This window comes from Chiloscyllium punctatum, chromosome 8, assembly GCF_047496795.1.
Source record: "Chiloscyllium punctatum isolate Juve2018m chromosome 8, sChiPun1.3, whole genome shotgun sequence".
Classification (NCBI taxonomy): Eukaryota; Metazoa; Chordata; class Chondrichthyes; order Orectolobiformes; family Hemiscylliidae; genus Chiloscyllium; species Chiloscyllium punctatum.
In genome coordinates, this window is record NC_092746.1 from 115342914 (window position 1) to 115366799 (window position 23886).

General features: G+C 45.3%; 1 protein-coding gene across 2 annotated transcripts in view; it reads left to right on the plus strand.

Annotated features, from left to right (window-relative positions):
- Positions 1-2117: 2117 nt before the first annotated feature.
- gorasp1b (golgi reassembly stacking protein 1b) overlaps positions 2118-23886 on the plus strand; it is a 37808-nt gene continuing 16039 nt past the window's right edge. For both annotated transcript variants that reach the window (XM_072576294.1, XM_072576295.1), the window contains exons 1-5: positions 2118-2274; positions 12854-12934; positions 13728-13931; positions 15532-15618; positions 18019-18149. In XM_072576294.1, the coding sequence (XP_072432395.1) occupies positions 2125-2274; positions 12854-12934; positions 13728-13931; positions 15532-15618; positions 18019-18149 (653 nt within the window). In that variant the 5' untranslated portion in view covers positions 2118-2124. The remainder of the gene's footprint in view (positions 2275-12853; positions 12935-13727; positions 13932-15531; positions 15619-18018; positions 18150-23886) is intronic.

Consider the following 23886-nt stretch of genomic DNA (forward strand, 5'->3'; position numbering starts at 1 on the left):
AGACTGGCCATTTGGAAAGTGGAAAGAAAGAAGAGCTTGGGTATTGTCAGAGCTTATCATCGTGCACTCACTAGGACAATTTTCAAGAATACAAATTTAAGGGGAAAACAAATGTTTATACTGCATGAGAGGAGTGTATTGGGTTGGTTGGCATGAAGAATGCACCCCTTAATGTGATTGAAAGCCATCTCTTGGGTTTACCTGAATTTTAAATTTTAAGCCTGGCAGGCTGAATCTGGCAAAGTCAATAAGTGAACCAGTAATTTTGGCACCTATTCTGTTGAGTTAGAGGGCAGCATGGTGGTTAGCCCTACTGCCTGACAAGACCAGGGACCTGGGTTCAATTCCAGCCTCAGGTGACTATCCATGTGGAATTTGCACATTCTCCCTGTGTCTACGTGGATTTCCTCCAGAGTTCCAAAGATGCGTAGGTTAGGTGGATTGACCATGTTAAATTACCCATGATTTGGAGGTGCTGGTGTTATATTGGGGTAGACAAAGTTAAAAATCACACAATACCAGGTTATAGTCCAACAGGTTTATTCGGAAGCATAGCTTTCAAAGCACTGCTCCTTCATCAGGTGGTTGTGGAACAGAATCATAACACACAGAATTTATAGCAACAGGATTGAAGTTTAAACAAATTTAGCTTACGTCTTTAATCATTTAGATTGATCATGTTTCAGTTCCTTTATATATAAATTCCAGAACTTTTTAAAAGTTACATTCTAAAGATAACTTTTAAATAATAGGTGCCATCTCAGCTCAGGTAATGTATTGAAGGTGTGAAGTTAAAGTCTGTCTGTGTCCCAATGTTAAGTCAGACTGATTCTATTTCTAAAGTGGGATTTACAGAATCTTACATGGATATATGCAGTTTTTGAGCAAAATAAAATGAAATTCTGCAAGTAAAATTCACCCCACAACTTATATGTGTGTCTAGTGGAGACCAAGTGATTGTGTGCATGTGGCTGTGTGTGTGGGGGTGTGTGAGTGTCTGTGAGAGAGTGTGTGAGTGTAATGGGGTATAACTCTGTGAAAGGGTGAGTGTGGAGGGTGTATATGTGAGTGTATGGGGGGCAGCTTGTGTATGAGAGAAGGTCTGCCTGAGTGTGTGGGACCGTAGGAGTTTGCGTGTGTGTGAGAAAGAGTGTATGGTGCAGTGGGCTCACCTGGAGTGTCACATGAATCTAAGGTCCCGGTTGAGGCTATCCCCGTGGGTACTGAACAATCCAGGTTTGTTCAATAAATCATTTCAGTTGCATGACAGTGTAATCTTTTGCTATAAATTCTGTGTCTTATGATCTTACACTCCACAACCACCTGATGAAGTTAAAAATCACACAACACCAGGTTATAGTCCAGCAGGTTTATTTGGAAGCACTAGTTTTCAAAGCACTGCTCCTTCAGCAGGTGGCTTTGGAGTATACGATTGTTACATCCGTTCACACATACACTCCCACACTCTCACACACACCCTCTCACAGACTTATATCCCTTTATACTTAAACATAACACACTCTCTCACCGACACCCATAACCTCACCCCAAAACACACCTACATGCACACATACACATATAAGTTTGTGCGTCTTACAAGCCGATAGTTCACAACCACCTGATGAAGGAGCAGCGCTCCGAAAGCGAGTGCTTCCAATTAAACTATAACCTGGTTGGACTATAACCTGGTGTTGTGTCATTTTTAACTTTGTCTCAAGTCACTTGCGGGGAGTGAATTGGGCGACATTTTGCTGTCCAGCGGAAGGGGGCGATATTTCCAGAGACCAGCGGCAGCGGGCGATGTTTAAGGAGTCCGGCGGAAGGGGGCGATGTTTACGGAGACCAGTGGCAGCGGGCGATGTTTCCGGAGTCCCAGCGGAAGGGGGCGATGTTTCCGGAGTCCCAGCGGAAGGGGGCGATGTTTCCGGAGTCCTAGCGGAAGGGGGCGATGTTTCCGGAGTCCCAGCGGCAGCAGGCGATGTTTCCGGAGTCCGGCGGAAGGGGGCGATGTTTACGGAGACCAGCGGCAGCGGGCGATGTTTAAGGAGTCCGGCGGAAGGGGGCGATGTTTCCGGAGATCAGTGGCAGCGGGCGATGTTTCCGGAGTCCCAGCGGAAGGGGGCGATGTTTCCGGAGTCCCAGCGGAAGGGGGCGATGTTTCCGGAGTCCGGCGGAAGGGGGCGAGGCTCCCTGGAGGTTCGGAGCGGAGGGGCACCGAGTCCGAGGATGGGAGGCTCCCAGAGCAGCGGCAGCGAGGGCTACCACGTCTATGGGGTGGGTAGAGGCCGGGGTCGGTCGTTCGAGGTCACTCCGGTGGGGCCGGTACATCAGGAAATTACATTGTGTATGTTGCCGGGGAGACCGGGAGGGGCCCCGTCCCTGTCCCTGTCCCTGTCCCATCCCCCGGGGGGCCCCGTCCCTGTCCCTGTCCCCGTCCCCCGGGGGCCCCGTCCCTGTCCCTGTCCCATCCCCCGGGGGGCCCCGTCCCTGTCCCTGTCCCTGTCCCCGTCCCCCGGGGGGCCCCGTCCCTGTCCCTGTCCCTGTCCCATCCCCCGGGGGGCCCCGTCCCTGTCCCTGTCCCCGTCCCCCGGGGGCCCCGTCCCTGTCCCATCCCCCGGGGGGCCCCGGCCCCGTCCCTGTCCCCGTCCCCCGGGGGCCCCGTCCCTGTCCCCGTCCCCGTCCCTGTCCCTGTCCCCATCCCCCGGGGGGCCCCGTCCCTGTCCCTGTCCCATCCCCCGGGGGGCCCCGTCCCTGTCCCTGTCCCTGTCCCATCCCCCGGGGGGCCCCGTCCCTGTCCCTGGCCCTGTCCCTGTCCCATCCCCCGGGGGGCCCCGTCCCTGTCCCATCCCCCGGGGGGCCCCGTCCCTGTCCCTGTCCCTGTCCCATCCCCCGGGGGGCCCCGTCCCTGTCCCTGTCCCTGTCCCATCCCCCGGGGGGCCCCGTCCCTGTCCCTGTCCCTGTCCCTGTCCCTGTCCCCGTCCCCCGGGGGCCCCGTCCCTGTCCCATCCCCCGGGGGGCCCCGTCCCCGTCCCCCGGGGGGCCCCGGCCCCGTCCCCGTCCCCGTCCCCGTCCCTGTCCCCATCCCCCGGGGGGCCCCGTCCCTGTCCCTGTCCCATCCCCCGGGGGGCCCCGTCCCTGTCCCTGTCCCATCCCCCGGGGGGCCCCGTCCCTGTCCCTGTCCCTGTCCCATCCCCCGGGGGGCCCCGTCCCTGTCCCTGTCCCTGGCCCTGTCCCTGTCCCATCCCCCGGGGGGCCCCGTCCCTGTCCCATCCCCCGGGGGGCCCCGTCCCTGTCCCATCCCCCGGGGGGCCCCGTCCCTGTCCCTGTCCCTGTCCCTGTCCCATCCCCCGGGGGGCCCCGTCCCTGTCCCTGTCCCTGTCCCTGTCCCTATTCCATCCCCCGGGGGGCCCTGTCCCTGTCCCTATCCCTGTCCCATCCCCGGGGGGCCCCGTCCCTGTCCCTGTCCCTGTCCCATCCCCCGGGGGGCCCCGTCCCTGTCCCTGTCCCTGTCCCATCCCCCAGGGGGCCCCGTCCCTGTCCCTGTCCCTGTCCCTGTCCCTGTCCCATCCCCCGGGGGGCCCCGTCCCTGTCCCTGTCCCTGTCCCTGTCCCTGTCCCTATCCCTATCCCTATCCCATCCCCCGGGGGGCCCTGTCCTTTTCCCATCCCCCGGGGGGCCCTGTCCCTGTCCCATCCCCCGGGGGGCCCCGTCCCTGTCCCTGTCCCTATCCCATCCCCTGGGGGGCCCTGTCCCTGTCCCTGTCCCTATCCCATCCCCTGGGGGGCCCTGTCCCTGTCCCTGTCCCTGTCCCTATCCCTATCCCATCCCCCAGGGGGCCCTGACCCTGTCCCTATCCCATCCCCCGGGGGGCCCTGTCCCTATCCCATCCCCCGGGGGGCCCTGTCCCTATCCCATCCCCCGGGGGGCCCTGTCCCTATCCCATCCCCCGGGGGGCCCTGTCCCTGTCCCTGTCCCTATCCCATCCTCCGGGGGGCCCTGGCCCTGTCCCTTGAGACCCGGAGCCAGTCAGAAGTGACTGAGCTGCCCCTGGGATCTTGTTGCTATCCTCGTGTTAGAAACATAACAACACGCCCTCACCTGTCCTCGTTATTTAATCCCTTCACATTTATCCCTTTCATGAGATTGCTTCGTGGGCTAACTGCTAAAGAAATTTTCCTTTAATTTTTTTTCCCTCCAAAATTAAAACGAGTCCCGCTCCAAAATGCACACTTAAACTCCTAAAGTGGCACAAACGATTACTTTCTGAGTGCATTCATTTAAGGGCTGATAACTTCACACAGACTGTATGATATTTTGTTTGTTATACACGCGTTCACTTTGAGATAAAGTTAAGATTTAAATGATTTTTGGTTTGATTGGATCTGGTAGATTTTACAGTATTCCATTGCTTTGCATGGGGGCGACAGATCCACAGAAACTTCCAATGTTGAGGTCTAGAGGATTGCTGATGTGGCATCTCCTGTTTAAAAAAATGTTACGTTTTGTCAGGTAACTATTCAGAAGTTTGTCTGTGTCTGTAAAACTTCAAAATCCATAATTCAAGGTGAAACCAGTCAGCATCTGGAAATGTGCGGGTTAATTGATACAGTCAGCTTAGATTTCTTAAAGGAAATGTTAGGTTATGTTTGGCAATCATAGGATTGAGGTTTGTGTGTTTAAATAAAATGCAGTTGAGAGGTTGTGTGGGTTTCAGAAACCAACCAGTAACGCAACTAGAGATGTCTCACAACAGGCGTGATAGAAAATTTTATGTGTGTGTTTTAATAGAAGTAATTGAATTGAAATGAATTTATTGTCACGTGTACGTGAAAAGCTTTATCTTGTGAGCAATGCAGGCAGATCCCTTAGTTAAATAGCATTGATAAGTAAATAAAAGCTAAATTGCTGGAAAAGCAAAATTACAGGTACAGGCGAATGTTAAGAGTTTGTGAGCCCATTCAGTATTCCAACAGCTATAGGGTAGAAAGCAGCTGGTGCGTATGTTCAGGCTTCTGTACCTTCTCCCTGATGGTAGAGGTTGTAGAAAAACATTGCCAGGTTGGGACAGATCTTTGAGAATGCTGGCAGCCTTTCCTTGACAGCGGGCCTGGTAGATGGATTCTGTAGATGGGAGGCAGGCCTTTGTGATTGTCCGGGCCGAGTTCACCACTCTCTGTATCTGTCTCCGATCTTGAATGGTACAGCTGCCATGCCAGAGTGTGATACATCCAGACAGAATACACTCGATGGCACACCTATAAAAGTTGGCAAGGGTATTTGCCGTCATGCCAAATTTCCTCAGCTGCCTGAGGAAGAATAGATGTTGTTGGGCCTCTGTAACCAGTCTGTCCACAAGAAGAGTCCAAGAAAGCTTGTTGTTGATGACCACTCCCAGGAGCTTGACACACTCCACTCGTTCCACCTCTGTGCTGTTAATGTGGAGGGGGCATCCCGCCGAAAGTCAATAATGAGTTGCTTGGTTTTGCCGGCATTGAGAGCTAGTTTGTTCTCAGTGCACCATTTTTCCAGGTCTTCCACCTCCCGTCTTTGGTCTGATTCGTCGCCATCTGAGATTTGACTGACTATGGTGGTGTCATCAACGAACTTGTAAATGGCATTACTCTGGTATTTGGTGACACAGTCATGTTTATACAACAAGTACAGTAGAGGGCTGGGTATGCACCCCTGGGGGGGCTCCAGTGTTGAGTGTTAGTGAGGATGAAATATTGTCCCCAGTCTTTACTAATTGTGGTCTGTGGGTCAGGAAACTGAGGATCCAATTGCAGAGAGTGGAGATATCTGCAAATAAAGCATATAGATAGAAAATTAGTAGGAATCATTCTTAAGAGGAGTGATACTGAACTTGGTTGAAAAGTGTGGGCTGGAAAAGATGTGGAGTAGCCAATATTAGACTGGTGGACAAAAATCACACAATGCCAGGTTACAGTCCAACAGGTTTATTTGGAAGCACGAGCTTTCGGAGCACTGCTCCTTCGTCAGGTAGCTGTGGAGCAAAAAGTCTTTTGCAATAAATTCTGTGTCTTACGGTCCTGTCCCACATCTACCTGATGAAGGAGCAGTGCTCTGAAAGCTAGTGCTTCCAAATACACACCTGTTGGGCTATAACCTGATGTTGTGTGATTTTTTAACTTTTGTGCTGGAAAAGCACAACAGGTCAGGCAGCATCCGAGGAGCAGGAGAGTCGACGTTTTGGGCACAAGCCCTTCATCAGGATGATTGAATTACAAATGAAGGGCTTATGCTGAAATGTCTACTCTCCTGCTCCTCGGATGCTGCCTGACCTGTGCTTTTCCAGCGCACCACTTTTCGACTATGGTCTCCAACATCTGCGGTCCTCACTTTTTTCTGATATTGAACTTGGAACGCTACCTCTCTGTCTCCATTTGCTGCTGAGTTTCTCTCCAACACTTTGTTTTTATTTCACATTTCCAGCAACTGCAGCATTTTGATTTTAATTAACTAAATTAATAAATGGGTTTTTGCTTTGAGTGGAAGAAGTGTCAGCGAGTTTGAAATAGCCTAAGAAATTAATGTTGAGGATTAAATTTACAATCCAATCATGTCATGCCCAATCACTCTTAATTTAGGATGTGTGGTTGGCATGGATGAGCTGTACTGTTTGTTTCTGTGCTGTACAGCTCTTTTGACTATAATCACGTTCAGTACTTGGAAGAGTGTAACTCAATCTTCTTGCAGAGGGCTTGGTTGCTGTGGAGGAAATGCTTGCATTTATATCTTGTTTGTCACCATTACTGGACGTGTTAAAGTTCTTTGCAGTTAATGGCATACTTTTGAATTATAGCTGTCATGGTACTGTAGGAAATGCAGCAACCAATTTGTACTGAACAAACTCTCACAAATAGCATCTTAGACAGTTCCTTCAGATCAAGGTTGACTTTGCTGCTTCCACTTCAGAGAGGAACAGTCTGCTCATGTCCATAAATCTGTGATAGGATTTGTGTATTTTGGCCAAGGTGCACTTATTAGTCAGGCCTGTGGGAAGACATCACCTGTTGTTCTTTGAATAAGTGCCACAAAATCTTTTGAATCCACCTGACAGACAGATAGGGACTCAGTTTAGTGTCCCTTCTGACCATGCAGCATTCGCTAAGAACTGTCCTGGAGTGTCATCTCATTTTTGGCTCGAAAGCCCGAGAATGCAATTTGAACCTTGGAATCTTGTGACCAAGAGTGCACCTGACAAAATTTACAACATCTCATCACAATCTCTGCCAGTGTTTCTGTCGAGTTTCAGGGCAGGAGTTCCAGGATATTTATGTAAACAGGTAACCCTGTGCATTACTTAAGGAGCAAGACTGGTGTCCACTTGTGCATGGCTGCTAGAAACTCCAATCACTGTATCCAAAATGGAATAAACAGTGTTAGCCTGAGACTGAGAGGTCCAGATTTGTCACCTGTCAATTCTGACTTGTTCTTGAATTCTCTGCTCAGAGGCAGGTCCAACACACATCACCACCTCCACCGTACTTACAGCAAGGAGGCACGATATGAATCTAATTCAGCCAGAACTGGGATCGAACCCTGTACTGTAGGCACTAATCTGGCTCTTCAAACACGTGGCTTCCCAAGCTTTTGACCACACATCTGACAGCACACTATTAAGAAAGCCAGCTTCCATCTCTGTAACATTGAATGACTTTGCCCCCTTTTACAGTTCATCTACATTGTCATTCCTTTGCTAGCTCCAGAATAGTTCCTTGAAAGTGAAGTCACAGGAAGATAGGATCATGAAGAAGGTGTTTGGTATGCTTTCCTTTATTGGTCAGAGTATTGAGTACAGGCCATTGGTTAGGCCACTGTTGGAAGATTGTGAGCAATTCTGGTCTCCTTCCTATTGGAAAGATGTTGTGAAACTTGAAAAGGTTCAGAAAAGATTTACAAGGGTGTGCTAGGGTTAGAGGATTTGAGCTATAGGGAGCGGTTGAATAGGCTAGGGCTGTTTACCCTGGAGCATCGGAGGCTGAGGGGTGACCTAATTATAAAATCATGAGGGGCATGGATAGAATAAATAGAGAGTCTTTTCCCTGGGGTGGGGGAGTCCAGAACTAGAGGGCATAGGTTTAGAATGTCCCCACCCCCACTCACCAATTGTACTCTATGCTACTTTCACCCCACCCCCACTCTCCTCTAATTATCTCTCCACCCTGCAGGCACTCTGCCTCTATTCCTATTGAAGGGCTTTTGCCCTAAACATCGATTTTCCTGCTCCTCGGAAGCTGCCTGAACTGCTGTGCTTCTCCAGCACCACTCTAATCTAGACTCTGGTTTCCAGCATCTGCGGTCCTTATTTTTACCTTTAGGGTGAGAGGGGAAAGATATAAAAGAGACCTAAGGGGCAACTTTTTCACAGATGGTGGTGCATGCATGGAATGAGCTGTCAGAGGAAGTGGTGGAGGCTGGTACAATTGCAGCATTTAAAAGTCATCTGGATGGGTATATAAATAGTAAGGGTTTAGAAGGATATGGGCTGGGTGCGGGCAGGTGGGACTAGATTGGGTTGGGATATCTCGGTAAGAACGAGGACTGCAGATGCTCGAAACTCAAGTCTGGATTAGAGTGGTGCCGGAAAAGCACAGCAGGTCAGGTAGCATCCAAGTAGCAGGAAAATTGACGTTTTGGGCAAAAGCCCTGGGTTGGGATATCTGGTTGGCATGGATGGGTTGGACCGAAGGGTCTGTTTCCGTGCTGTACATCTCTATGACTCGATTGATCTGACATGCTCCAGGCTGGTGTCCCACATCATACTCTCTGTAAGCTGAATATTATCCCTACATGGCTGACTGTATTCTAGCCTGCTCCTGTTCTTACTAATCTACATTGTTTCCTGTTTAAGTAACATTTGATTTTAAAGTTCTAATTCCTCCAAACTCCAGCCATCAAAGATACCTACACTCCTCGAATTCTGACCTTAGCAGCATTCACAATTTAAAGGACTCAAGTGGAGAAGATTTTAAAGTGAGTAGTATGGGCAGGTGATTAAATTTATGAAGATGCAATCAATCTAAGAGTAGAGGCGAGAGTAGACAGCAAATTCTTAATACAGTATGGGAAATGATAGACTGTGATGGAAGGGGTTTGAAATGTAAATCTCTGAGTAAATCAACGGTAAAGCTAGAGATCATAAAAATAATATAAAAAGGACAAAATTAAAGACTTACTATATGAATGCATATAGCATTAAAAGAAAGATGAATATGCATAATCTTACAGCTTTAGGGAAGGTGCAGGATGTGACAGTTTGGAACCTGAATAGGGAAGACACATGACATTTAGGAAGGACAGGATGCCAAGGAAAGGTGGAGAGGTGGCTCTGTTCATTACAGATAGCGCTGATACAATTGAGGGGGAAGGCATAAATGCAGCATAAAGACTGGTCTTTTAATTATGTTTCAGTATTTTAAATTGTGGACTGAAATGATAAAAGGACAGTTTTGAAAACCAAGGATTTGTTGAAGGACTACAGCCCTTTTAAAAGCAAGGAACCTAACACACATTGTTAAGTGCTGTGTAGCCAGCAGCTGGTTTGAGCAGTATTGAGAGAAGATTACAAATGACCTGAAGCTGGGAGTTGTGGCTGAGTGGAGTTTCTGCCAGCAACAAGAAACTGGTTGGCGTTTGGACTAGTGACTAGTTATTGATGGCAAAAACCTTCTGCCTGACAACAACTATTCTCAGGTAACTGAAAATCTTGGGTTGAGGTTGTGAATATTTTGGCAAAACCGATTGGACCCTGGAGGCAAAGGAGCTGTTTTCACCTTGAAGTAAAAAAAAATCCAATCTGAAGGTAGCCAGTTCTTTCCTCTCTCTTCCCACCCCCTTCAGCTATTGCTGTAAGCTGTGTTCTTTACCTGTAAGGCAGAGACTTAAATGTGTGAACCAGCCACCACATACATGCTGCAAACAAGTGAAATCATTTGGAGAAAGAAGACTAAGAAACAGTGTTCTGATCAGCAGAAGAATCATCCCAACTGGTCTGTGAACAGGAACCACTGAAATTTTTTTATTCGTACATGGATATGGGTTTTTTCCATCCCTAAGATGCCTAGGAAGTGATGGGGAGCTGCTTTCTTGAATGCTGCAATCCATTTGGTGAAGGGGTACACACACACAATGACATTAGTGTGAGAGTTCCAGGACTTCAACTGAAGGAATAACAATATATTTCCATGATTTGGAGATGCTGGTGTTGGACTGGGGTGTACAAAGTTAAAAATCTCACAACGCTAGGTTATAGTCCAACTGGTTTAATTGGAAGCACGCTAGCTTTTGGAGCACCGCTCCAAATCATCTGATGAAGGAGTGGCGCACCGAAAGCTAGTGTGCTTCCAATTAAACCTGTTGGACTATAACCTGGTAATATATTTCCAAGTCAGGTTGGTGAGTTACTTGGAGGTGAGTGCTCCCATGTGTCTTGTCCTTATCTTTGAGGTGGCAGCTGTCATGGTTTGGAAGGTGCTATTTAAGGAGCCTTGGTGAATTTCTGCATGTTGCTTCAGTCAGGCAGAAATTGTTTTCACATCTGAGGACTCAAGAATGGAATGAACATAGTGAATATTAGTGAAAGTCCCCACTTCCTACGTTATGATAGAAAGAAGGCAATGATAGTGGAGCTGAAAATAACTGGGCTAAGAGCACTATTCTGTGGAACTCTTGCAGAGATGTCCAGAGACTGAGATGAATGACTTCCAACAATCCTAAGTTTAAGGTTCTTTTTCTTGAGATTCTTACACCCTTGGTGCAACTACAACACGTCAACCTCTAGAAACAGCCTTCTTATTAAGCAAGTACAAGCTGTGGAGGAATCCCTAACACCCTTTGCAATGTATAGGCCAGCTGACCTACTTCTGTCTTTTGGTCTTATGTAATGGGGCATTTTACTGATGTGTTTCTGATTGATAGTCGTCATAATTGATAATCAGAGGTGAGTGCTCACTTAAATAGGGCACAGATGTTTATTATGCCTTTTTAATGTTTGGACTTTCTTTAAGGGCCCTTTTGAATCACAGTTGTTGTGTCCAGGGAAGTGCAGGTTCAGGTCCCACCTACTCCCGAGATGTGTAATAACATCTTCGAACAAGTTGATTAAGAAAATAGGTTAATAGAGAAAAAAAGCTAAATAAGAAAAATTGAACTTTCTTCATAAATTCTCTGAGAGCTAGTATGTAAGATGGTGCATTGCACAGCTGTACTTGGAGTCACAGCGATGTACACCATGGAAACAAACTCTTCAGTCCAGCTTTTCCATGCTGACCAGATATCCCAACCCAATCTAGTCCTACCTGCCAGTCTTTTGCTCATATCCCTCCAAACCCTTCCTATTCATATACCCATCCAGTTTCCTTTTAAATGTTGCAATTGTACCAGCCTCTACCACTTCCTCTGGCATCTCATTCCATACACGTACCACCCTCTGCATGAAAGAGTTGCCTGTTAGGACTCTCTTATATCTTTCCCCTCTCACCCTAAACCTATGACCTCTAGTTCTGGACTCCCCCACCCCAGGGACGCGACTTTGTCTATTTATCTTATCCATGCCCCTCATGATTTTATAAACCTCTATAAGATCACCCCTCAGCCTCCGACGCTCCAGGGAAAACAGCCCCAGCCTGTTCAGCCTCTCCCTATAGCTCAAATGCTCCAACCATGGCAACATCCTTGTAAATCTTTTCTGAACCCTTTTAAGTTTCACAACATCTTTCCGATAGGAAGGAGACCAGAATTGCTTGCACAATTCCAAAAGTGGCCTAAACAATGTCCTGTTCAGCAGCAACATGACCTCCCAACTCCTGTACTCAGTACTCTGACCAATAAAGGAAAGTGTGCCAAATGCCATCTTCACTATCCTATCTACCTGCGACTCCACTTTCACCTGCACTCCAAGGTCTTTTTGTTCAGCAACACTCCCTAGGATCTTACCATTAAGTGTATAAGTCCTGCTAAGATTTGCTTTCCCAAAATGCAGAACCTCACATTTATCTGAATTAAATTCGATCTGCCATTTCTCAACCCATTGGCCCATCTGGTCCAGATCCTGTTGTAATCTGAGGTAACCCTCTTTGCTGTCCACTACACCTACAATTTTGGTGTCATCTGCAAACTTACTAACTATACTCTTATGCTCACATCCAAATAATTTTTTTTATAAATGTCAAAAAATAGTGGACCCAGCACCGATCCATGTGGCACTCCACTGTTCACAGGCCTACAGTCTGAAAAACAACCCTCCACCACCACCCTCTGTCTTCTACTTATGAGTCAATTCTGTATCCAATTGGCTAGTTCTCCTTGTATTCCATGAGATCTAACCTTGTTAACTAGTCTGCCTTGGGGAACCTTGTCGAATGCCTTACTGAAGTCTGTATAGATCTCGTCCACTGCTCTGCCCTCATCAATCCTCTTTGTTTCTTCAAAAAAATAACAATCAAGTTTGTGAGACATGATTTCCCATGCACAAAGCCATGTTGACTATCCCTAATCAGTCCTTTCCTTTCCAAAGGTAAGGACGTGTACATCTTGTCCCTCAGGATTCCCTCCAGCAACCTGCCCACCACTGACATCAGGCTTATTGGTCTATAGTTCCTAGGCTTGTCCTTACCACCCTTTTAACAGTGGCACCATGTTAGCCAACCTCCAGTCTGCTCGCACGTCACCTGTGACTATCAGTGATACAATTTTGAATTTTTAAAAAGGCACCTAAAATTTATTGGGAAACGATGTTCAAAAGTTTTACATTACAGTTGGTTCCAGGATAAAATATTGAATTCTGGTTTTGGTGTGGAATTTTTAATATTTTTATCTTTTCTCATTGCAGATACAAGATAATTCCCCAGCTCAAATTGCAGGCTTGGAGCCATTCTTTGATTTTATTCTGGCCATAGGAAATACCAGACTGGTAAGTCTTGTTTGTGTAAGAGGCATTCACAGACACGTTTTATTTCACCTTTTAAACCCATACAATTCATGCTTTCACTAAGCATATTGAATGAAACACACTTTGGGTAATATGAAAGCATTAGCCAATCATATTCTCTTCTGTGATACTTTTAATGTATTGTCATGTATTGCTACTGCTGGTATCATCGTCAGCAGTGACCACAACATTTGGTGCATCAAAATGATGACCTGAGATGTAACCTGGATTTGAGGATTCAAAATCTAGAATTCAGCAATGAGTTTTTCTCACAGTTTGAGTGGACCTAGTTTGAAAATTTTATATGTCCAAGATTTAACTATTGACAATTTTATGAAAGATTTCATTTTATGACAAAGCACAGTCTACTGTAAAGTAACTCTGCTATGATATTGCTATACGGTTATGATAAAATCACAGAAGTGTAACAATGCAGGAGGAGGCCATTTGGCCCATTGTGTCTGCACTGGCTCTTCAACTATGCACCATTTCCTCCTGCCATTTTCCTGCTTTAACCCCCTCATTGTTTCTATTCAATAATCAGTCAATACCGCCTTGAGAGCCTCAATTGAACTTGCCTCCACTACACTTCCAGGCAGCAGATTCCAGTTCCTAACGACTCACTGTGTGACATGTTTTCTCTCACCTCGCATTCCTCATTAGTTTTTAATTGACAGCTATGTTGTCAGCTCATCTACAGTTTCTTGAAGAAAACCAGTGCAACGTTGTAATTAATCAACTGTTAAGTGGTCTAAAAAATGCTTTCACCTTCCAGAACAAGGACAATGACACTTTTAAAGACCTGCTGGTTGTCAATGTGGAGAAACCAGTGAAGCTGGAAGTGTATAATATGAAAGCTGCAAGGATTCGGGAGGTGGAAGTCATCCCCAATAACATGTGGGGTGGTCAGGGTCTGCTGGGAGCAAGTGTTCGCTTCTGCAGTTTTGAAGGTGCCCATGAACATATCTGGCATGTGCTGGTGAGTATATGTGAACAACAAATTATGCAAGCTGTTTAAGAGGAACTTAAGGTAGTGCCTCGAGTGTGAAGTCAATACAATACATTGTTATAAACCATACATATTTTTGGTTTCTTAATAAGGGATAATTTTTGAAGGGTTGAATACTCCATTGCTCTCCTAGCTGTAGTCCCACCTTCCACTTATACTTCAGCTTCCTGAAGCACTGCTCTCCATTGAAAGATCCAAGACCACCTTAGCCTACAACGCCTGTGCTCACTGACAGCAGTTCCCAAGTTAGCAACAGCTGTAAAGCTCTGCATCATATGTTCTATCCTTTGGGATTACCTTCAACCCTGTAACCTGCTGAAACACTGTTTTCCTCTGATGTGAACTCTTCTGCATTGCTCCATTTTCCTCACCTCACTGTTGTTGATTGAGCTAAGAGTTATCTAGTCTGATTTCTGGAGTTCTTTCCCGGTGGGGAAGATGGTGGCATAGTGGCAATGTCACAGGACTTGTAATCCAGAGACCCAGGTTAATGCTCTGGGCTCGCGGTTCAATTTCCAACTCAACATTGGAAATCACATCTGGAGTATAAAACTAGTCTCCGATAGGGTGACCGTGACAGCTAATATCAATTGTAAAATTCATTTCCTTCTCTAATGTCCTTTATGGAGGGAAATCTGCCATCCTTTAGGTCTGTCCGATGTATGACATCAGAACCACTATAATGTGGTTGGCTCTTAAATGGCCTCTAATGTGGCCTTGAAAGCCACCCAGTTCAATAATTTGGGATGGACAACAAATGCTGACGTTGCCAACAATAACCTCATCGTATACAAGAATATAACCATATTTATCATGCAGCTGGTAGCAAGAACATCGGGCAACCAAAAATGCTTAACAACTTCCCGGCAGTATTGGTGATATGGATTACCATAGTTGCTGGTCCTTAAGCCTCAAGAGAGCCTCCAAAACATATGTTGACTTACACACTAAAGGTGAAACCCTGATCTGGGGTGGTGGGGGGGGTTTGCCATTTTTACATGTCGTCGTCGTCGTCGTCATCCAACATACAGAATATTAAACTCCTGTTCATCTTTGCAATTGACAAGTCACCTCATAGTAAAACATGTCTTTGTGCAGGGAAAAGTGAGGTTTGACTACAAATGCATGACCTGGCTGAAAAGTGCTGTTCATTTGCATGTCACATTTGTGCAAAAAATATGCAAAAAAAGTTTTTGGGTCCACAAAGTTGGGTCATTTTATATACCAGGTTGACCAAAATACTGTGATTTACAGGAGTACTGCAGTGGATCAGTGTGTCCCATCATGACAGTATTGGGATTTGAATCTTTGAGTATATTATCACCAATATATCTTATTAGAAAGAAAATGCAACTGAGAATTATTGTTGCTGCCTGTGAATTATGAGGTTGAGTTTGCAGTTTAGTGTTCCTGTATTTTACTGAGTTTGAGTTGATTTCTGTTTTCTATGAAAATAAGATTAATTTGTCTTATTGGACTTGTGTTGCTTTGGCTAAACAATGTCACGCTTATCGATAAAGGCAGCATCACAATGCTCTCCACTCTCACTCTCTCTTTTCTCATTCAACAGGATGTTGAACCAAATTCTCCAGCAGCCATGGCAGGTCTGAAGCCACAAACTGATTACATTATAGGCGCTGATCAAGTGCTGCAAGAGGTAATGAACTTTGAGGATACATTTATGCCATAGTCTGAGACTGTTACCTATGGGTTTAGGTTCCAGTCAGGCTGTAACGTACTTGCATTCTTGGCTCCTGGCTGACCAGAATTCCTAAGCCATCCTGCTAGAGAGTGAGAAATTTGCTTAAAAGTTTCACCAGTGGAGACAGTGGATATTTCTGGAGTCAAATCAGGAAACCAGAGAAGCCTTGTTTTGCATAATGAGACACCATAAGATATAATGCGAGCAATCATGAGATAATCTATTGTGTTGGTTGGGGCATGAATAGTTGAAAGGAAACTGGGAGAACTCCCTTGTTGGTGACCTGGGATCTTTAGCATCCGCCCGAGAGAGCAGGCAGCCTCCTGTTCATGTCATCTGCAAGACAGCACCTCTGACTGTGCAGTATCTCCTCATTACTGTAGTGAGCTATCAGCATCGATTATGTGCTCATGTTTCTGGAGTGGAATATTAAGTGAGCGGGGTAGCACCAAACTCCATTTGACATTTCAATGAAATATGGCTGTGTGTGGGTTGAGGATTTCTTACTGATTTCTTGAGCGAGTAGTAAATTGTTCTGAATTCCTATGTAATTTATTTATGAGCCTTTTTCCACCAGGGACACTCACTGTACTTCAACACTGAATTAATTTTAAGGTCCCAGAGACTGCCAGAATTTTATTAGTAGGCAGCTTTAGTTGGGGTGAGACCTCAGTGCTGAGATTTCTGATTGAACAGAAAGGTTGCTGGTCAGCACTTTAATGTACCCAATTGGTGATTGATTTGGTGAGCTGCTTCACTGGTTGGAATGGGGAGTTGATCGTCCCTGAGGTTTCCTATCCCCACACTTGGTGCACAGAGCACTAATCTCAGCCACTATTTATAAAGCTGTATACCTTTTGAATCACTTTCTCAACCTGTTCTGCTGTGTTCAAAAATTTTGCACACATCCTCCCAGGTTTGTCTACTCCTACAGCACCTGTAGAAATGTGGCCTTTATTTCATCGTGTCTTGTTCTTCTGATAAAAAAATGTCACTTGATATTTCTCTGCCTTAAATGTCTTCTGCCCAGTGTCCACCCATTCCACCAGTCTGTCTATATCATCGTGAAGTCTGCCACTATCTTCCTCACAGTTCACAGTACATCCAGCTGTATTCTCATCTGCAAATGTTGAAACTTTCAGGGTGTTTTTTCCAGGGTTGGGGCAGTGGTGATGAAGATCATGCATCACCTTGGTTAGTTAAGTCAAGTTTAATTTGAAATTGTCTTTGACATTGATGAGTAACACATCACACATTTGCACCGCATTTCTTTGTGCCCCGTTGTAATGCTGATGTTAAACTGTTCTCACAATGCAAAATGCATCAGGTTTGTCTGCTGATAACACCAACAGAAATGTCAAAGCTAATATGTGTCAGCTCAGAGACTCTTTTTTGCAGCAAATCTAGCCAGATTTTGAGACACAGGGAGTCTCATTTCTGTTGATCATCTTTCATTTAGTTGACTTACTTAAAAGGCTCCTTGCTGTCAGCAGCAGAGAATTCATTGTTTAGTTGCTTACAGGTTTAACTGCTTAGCATCTCGATGCCTTGACTAAATTATTTTGGAATTGAATAGGGAATAACTTATTCAAGGGAGCAACAGCTCTTCTTTTTCATCAGCCACTAACTCTGCAGGAATCCCTGTGGTTGTAGAATTGCAGAGCCACACATACTTTGACCTTTATTATTAATTCACAACATTGACTAAGCCAGAATTTATTATCCATCCCTAAATGCCCTGGAGAAAGTGTTGGTGAGCTCCCTTCTTGAACTGTTATCTTCTGTGTGGGGAAACATACACCTGCAATGCAATCAGGAAGGGAGTTCCAGGATTTTGATCCAGCAGTAGTGAAGGAACATTTATATAGTGCCATGTCAGGATTGTGTATGGTTTGGATACCTGCTTTGATATCTGCTTCAGGAGTCCTTTAGCTTAATGCATGTGCCTAATGTGTTATTTATTGGGTCAAAATTATGGAGCTCCCTCCTGGCAGCACTGTGGAAATAATTTCACCATGTAGAATGCAAAGGTTCAGATACAGCTCACCACCTCTTCCTTGATGGCTGCTAGAGGATGAACAGTACATGCCGGCCTTGCCTCATGGCGCCTACATTCTGTGAATGAATAATTATTCTTAACTCAACAGTTGTACTGCAGACACCACTTCTTTCCAAAATAGGTCTCAACAGAATTCAACAGTATTTTTTTTGCGAATTGATCTGTATGGGAAAACGTTTGTTTTTTGGTTAAAATGCACCCACATTCGGCTTTTCATTGAGATTTTTGCGTCAAAAACATTGGAAGAAATGGGAAAGGTTTTGCTTTAAAAAGGAAATACATCTTTCATTAACCAGACTGAAGATTTTTTCAACCTGATTGAAAGCTATGAAGGAAAGCAATTGAAACTGATGGTTTATAACAGTGAGACGGATGCCATTCGAGAAGTTGTCGTTACACCCAATGGAGCCTGGGGAGGAGAAGGAAGGTATGTGCTGGTTGACTTATTAATAAGCTATTGTGTTATGTGAAGCAGCTGTGAGAATCGACTCATTCTGACATGCTATGACACATGTCCAGGGCAGGTTGGACTGAAATCCAGATCTTTTATCCCAGAAGTTGTGACACTATCAGTGTGCCACAAGACACTTAAAGGTAATTTTAAATGCATGACCTTCTGATGTGTAGTCAGATGGACTATCATTGTAAATAAAGCCCATGCTATATGTTCCCTATGCTCTTTGATTCCTTTGTCAATGAAAAGTCTGTCTAACTTTGCCTTAATGATTCAGTCTCCAATTCTGCTGAAGGTAAAGAATTCCAAAGAATTATGACCTTCAGAGACAAAATTCCTCGATATACTTTTCTTAAATGAGAGACTTTTTTAAAAACAGTGTCCCTTCGTTCTACATGTGTGGAATGCATGTAAAATCCTGATGGGACTGGACAGGCTAGATGGATAGGCTCGTGGGGGATAGGTGGATAGTGGGCTAGTGTAGGTTAGGTGGGCTTGAATCGGCGCAACATAGAGGGCCAAAGGGCCTGTACTGCGCTGTATTGTTCTATATTCTATGTGGAAAGATTGTTCCCAGTGTTGGGAACGTCCAGAACTAGGAGTCACAGCCTAAGTCATTCAGAACTGAGATGAAGAAGAACTTCACTACAAGAGTTGTGAACCTGTGGAATTCTCTCAAACAGGAAGCTGCTGGGGCCAGTTCATTAGATATATTCAAGGAGAGTTTGGCTGTAGACCTTGAGGCTAAAGCAGGAGTGGGATACTGAGATTGTATGATCTGCCATTTTCTATGTTTCTATTCTCCCCATAAGAGAAAATATTAGGCATCTACCCTGCAGCATCTCGTATGTTTCATTAATATCAGCTGCTGAGCCTTCCTTGGTAAGATAAACTGTCATTCCAGAAACCAGTCTTGAGTGTGGTCTCACTAATGCCCTGTACAATTGTAGCAGTACTTTCTGACCCCTTGCATAAAATCTAACTTTCCATTTATCTTTGCAACTACTTTTGTATCTGTAAACATTTTTTGTAATTCGTGTGTAAGGGTACCCAGATTCCTCTGACCTACAGCATTCTGCAGTCTGTCTTCATTTAAATAATGTTGTGCTTTTCTATTCTTCCTGCTAAAGCTAGGAATCTCAGGTTTTTCCACAATATTCTCCATCTGCCAATTTTTTGTTCTCACACTTTATTTATGGCTCTGCAAATTCTTTGCATCTTCCTCACAACTTGCTTTCTGACCTGTTTTTGTATCAGCAGCAAACTTGGCTGCAGTACACTGGATCACTTTGTCCAAATCATTAATATAGCACTAATACTGGGGCACATGACTGTTTACAGTTAGCCAATTTGAAACTTACCTTCTTATCCTAACTCTATCTATCACCTCATACGCCATGAGTTCTTCACCTTTTATGTGACGTTTTATTAAATGCCTTTTTTTTCCAAATACACTATATCTGCTGGTCCTGTTCATCCATCCTATGTTTCATATCCTCAAAGAATGCTAATAAATTTCAATCAAACATAATTGACCTATCACAAAACCATATTGACTCTGCCTGATTGTAAATTTGCTAAAGGGTAAAAACAAGGACTGCAGATACTGGAAACCAGTCTAGATCAGAGTGGTGCTGGAAAAGCACAGCAGGTCAGGCAGCATCTGAGGAGCAGGAAAATCAACATTTTGGGCAAAAGCCCTTCATCAGGAATGAGCTCTATTCCTGAATAAGCACCGCTCTAATCTAGACTGTAATTTGCTAAAACCCACTTACGAATGAATTGTGTCGCATACCTAAAGATGTATGTTACACTGACTAACTGTCCTGTAGTTTCATGCTCCTTTCCTTCTTTGTTGAACAGTGGTGTTACATTTGTGATTTTCAATCTGCTGGGACCTTTCCCGATTCTAGGAAAATTTGTCCATTTCTGTAAGACTCTCAGGTCTGAAGGACTCATCAGCCTTTGGTCACGTTAGTTTTCCTAGTAGGTTTTCTCTGGTGATTGTGATGATAACTTATTGTTGTTTTTATTTTGTACTGAATAAGCCAGTAATCTCTGACTGATTTTTTGGCATACTTAGTTCCATGTGTTGGTATTAACATTCAATTCTGCCCACCATGAGAGACCTGTTGTAAGGTTTTCGATAGCTCACTTAAGATGGCACATAGATCACTGAAATACAGTTCAAAAGACTACAGACAGGGACTGAAAATATACCTGTAGGAGCATACAAAAGAAACAGAATTAGAAACTATGGCAGAGGTGCTGACTTTTAGTTATACTGCAGGGAAGACCACTGAACTGTGCAGGTTCTCTATAGGAAAACTGTGAGAAGTTGTCAAGAGCAATTGAATATTTCTGTACTGTTGGAACTCAAAGTTGTTCTTGTTGCTAATAGACGTCAGGGTTGGGGTCAGGGCAATGCAGCACATTATCCTCTGCCATTTCCACCACCTTCAATCAGACCCACCACCCTTCCTACCCCTATATGCATTCTGCAGAGACCATTCCCTCCGTGACTCCCTCGTTAGGTCCACGCCCACCCTGCACACTCAGAACTTTCCCTTGCCGCCGTGTGAGATGTAAAACCTACGCCCACACCACGCCCCTCACCTCTGTCCAAGACCCCAAAGGATCCTTTCACATCCGGCAGAGATTTTCCTGCATATCAAAACACCACATCTACTGTGTCCATTGCTGTTGATGTGGTCTCCTCAACTTTGGGGACTCTGGATGCCAACTTGCACAACATCTCTGAGACGCACTCACTAAATGAACCCACTGCCCTATGGCTGAACACTTCAACTCACCCTCCCACTCCACCAAGGACATGCAAGCCCAGGGCTGCCTCCAACACCAAATCCAAGCCACCCGACAACTGGAGTAAGAATGCTTCATCTTCTGCCATAGGACCCTTCAACCACATGGCATCAACGTCGACTTCACCAGTTTCCTTATCTGCCCCCCCCCCCAACCCAGTCCCTGATCCAACCTGGCATCATCCTCTTGAACTGTCCCACCTGTCCATCTTTTTTCCCACCTATCCTCTCCCCTCCACCCTCCCCTCTGACCTATCACCATCACATGCCCCACCTGCATCTGTTATTGCCTTCCCAGCTACCTTACCCCAACCCCAACCTTCTTGTTTATCTCTCACCACCCCCTCCCCCACCCCCATTCCTGATGAAGGGTTTATGATCGAAACGTCGACTCTCCTGCTCCTCGGATTTGCTGTGCTTTTCCAGCACCATACTTTTTAACTCTGATCCCCAGCATCTGCAGTCCTCACTTTCTCCAATGCAGCTTAGAGTTAAACACCCTGTAAGAATGTTTGCTGAATTTAACTGAACAAGTTTACAGCTAAGGAAGATCCAGCTTTGTGAAGCTAATTGTCATTAAAATTCTGGAGTTGTGCCTTTGAATAAATATTGGAGTGTAGTTTGAGATTCCAGGTGGGCATAGATCTAGAACAGGAGGGTGTTGGAATAGAACAGAATAGTTGTTGAAGCAGACTGTGGTGTAATGGTTCCTGAGAAGAAGTTTCAATCTGGATCACAAGTGAAGAACATTAATCCCTTGTAAAGTTTAATGAGATTTGATGACCCCTTGTGCCCATAACATTGCTGAGAAATTTTGAGGCCTGTCTTGATCAGGAGAATCGATGTTTCGGGCATGAGCCCTTCTTCAGGAATTCCTGAAGAAGGGCTCATACCCGAAACATCAATTCCCCTGTTCCTTGGATGCTGCCTGACCTGCTGCGCTTTTCCAGCAACACATTTTCAGCTCTGATCTCCAGCATCTGCAGTCCTCACTTTTGCCTGTCTTGATCACATTTGTTATTTTTGTGTGTTCTATGGAGTGTTCTATCACAGTATGTTACCCATGTTTGAAATAAGTGGGACGTTAACCAACTTTTTTTTTATTCATGAAGTGGGTCACAATTTGTTCCTAGGCCTAATAGCCCTTGAGTGACTTGCCAGGGCAGTTAAGAGTCAACCACATGGTTGGTCTGCAGTCGCATTTAGGCCAGACCAGATAAGGATGGCAGTTTTCCTTCCCTGAGGCATATTAGTAAAGGTGCTCAGTTTTCATGACGATCGATGGTAGTTTCATAATCATGACAGACATTTAATTCAGATTTATGTTATTGAATGTAAATTCCACTATCTGCCATGGTGGGATTTAAACCCAGTTCTCTGGGATATAACTTTGGCGATATATGAACAGGCAATGGCCCAATGGTATTAAAAGCTAGAATGTTAATCCAGAGACCCGGGAGGCACAGACTCTCAGTGTGTAGCACTGCTGCCTCACAGCGCCAGGGACCCGGGTACAATTCCAGCCTTGGGTGACTGTCTGTGTGGAGTCTATACGTTGTCCTTGTGTCTGTGTGGTTTCTTCTGGGTGCTCTGGTTTCCTCTCACAATCCAAAGATGTGCAGGTTAGGTAAATTAATTGGCCATGCTAAATTGCCCGAAGTGTTCAGGGGTGTGTAGGTTAGGTGCATTGGTTAGGGGTAAATATAGGATAATAGGGTAAGAGTATGGGCGGATTACTCTTCAGAGGGTCGGTGTGGACATGTTGGCCAAAGGCCTGTTTCCATACTGTAGGAATTCTATGATTCTATTATGACATGATTCAAAGTAATACATAGAACACAGAACAGTACAGCACAGCACAGCACAGAAAAGACCTTGCGGCCCTCGATGTTGTACCAGCTTCTTTTCCTACTCTAAGATCAAACTAACCTATATACCCTACATTTTACTATCATGCATGTGCCTATCCAAGAGTCACTTAAATGTCCCTAATGTATCTGACATTCCACACACCCACCACTCTCTCTGTAAAGAACCCTAACTCTGACATCTCCCCTAAACCTTCCCCTAATCACCTTAAAATTATGTTGGCTCATGATAGCTATTTCCACCCTGGGAAAAAGTCTCTAGCTTACCAACTCTATGCCTCTCATCATCTTGCACACCTCTATCAAGTCAGCTCTCATCCTTCTTCACTCCGATGAGAAATGCCCTAGCTCCCTCAACTTTTCATAAGATATGCCATCCATTCCAGGCAGCATCCGAGTAAATCTCCTCTGCACCCTCTCTAATAACTTCCAACTCATTCCAGTGATGAGGCATCCATGATGGAACACAATATTCCAAGAGTGGTCTAATCAGGGCTTTATAAAGCTGCAGCATAACTTCGCAGCACTTAAACTCAATCCTCCTGCTAATGAAAGGCAACGCACCATACCGTCTCAACAATCCTATTAACTTGAGTGGCAACTTTGAGGGATCTATGGATGTGGACCCTAAAATCCCTCTGTTCCTCCACACTGCCAAGAATCCTGCTTTTAACCCTGTTTTCTGCGTTCAAATTTGACCTTCCAAAGTGAATCACTTCACTTTTCCAGGTTGACCTCCACCTGCCACTTATCAGCCCAGTTCTGTATCCTGTCAATGTCCTGTTGCATCCTATAACAGCCCTCTACACTATCCACAATACCACCAACCGTTGTGTCAATGACAAACCTACTAACCCACCCTTCCACTTCCTCATCCATGTCATTTATAAAAATCACAAAGAAGTCCCAGGACAGATGCCTGTGGAACACCACTGGTCACCAAATAATGAAGGGCTTTTGCCCGAAACGTCGATTTCGAAGCTCCTTGGATGCTGCCTGAACTGCTGTGCTCTTCCAGCA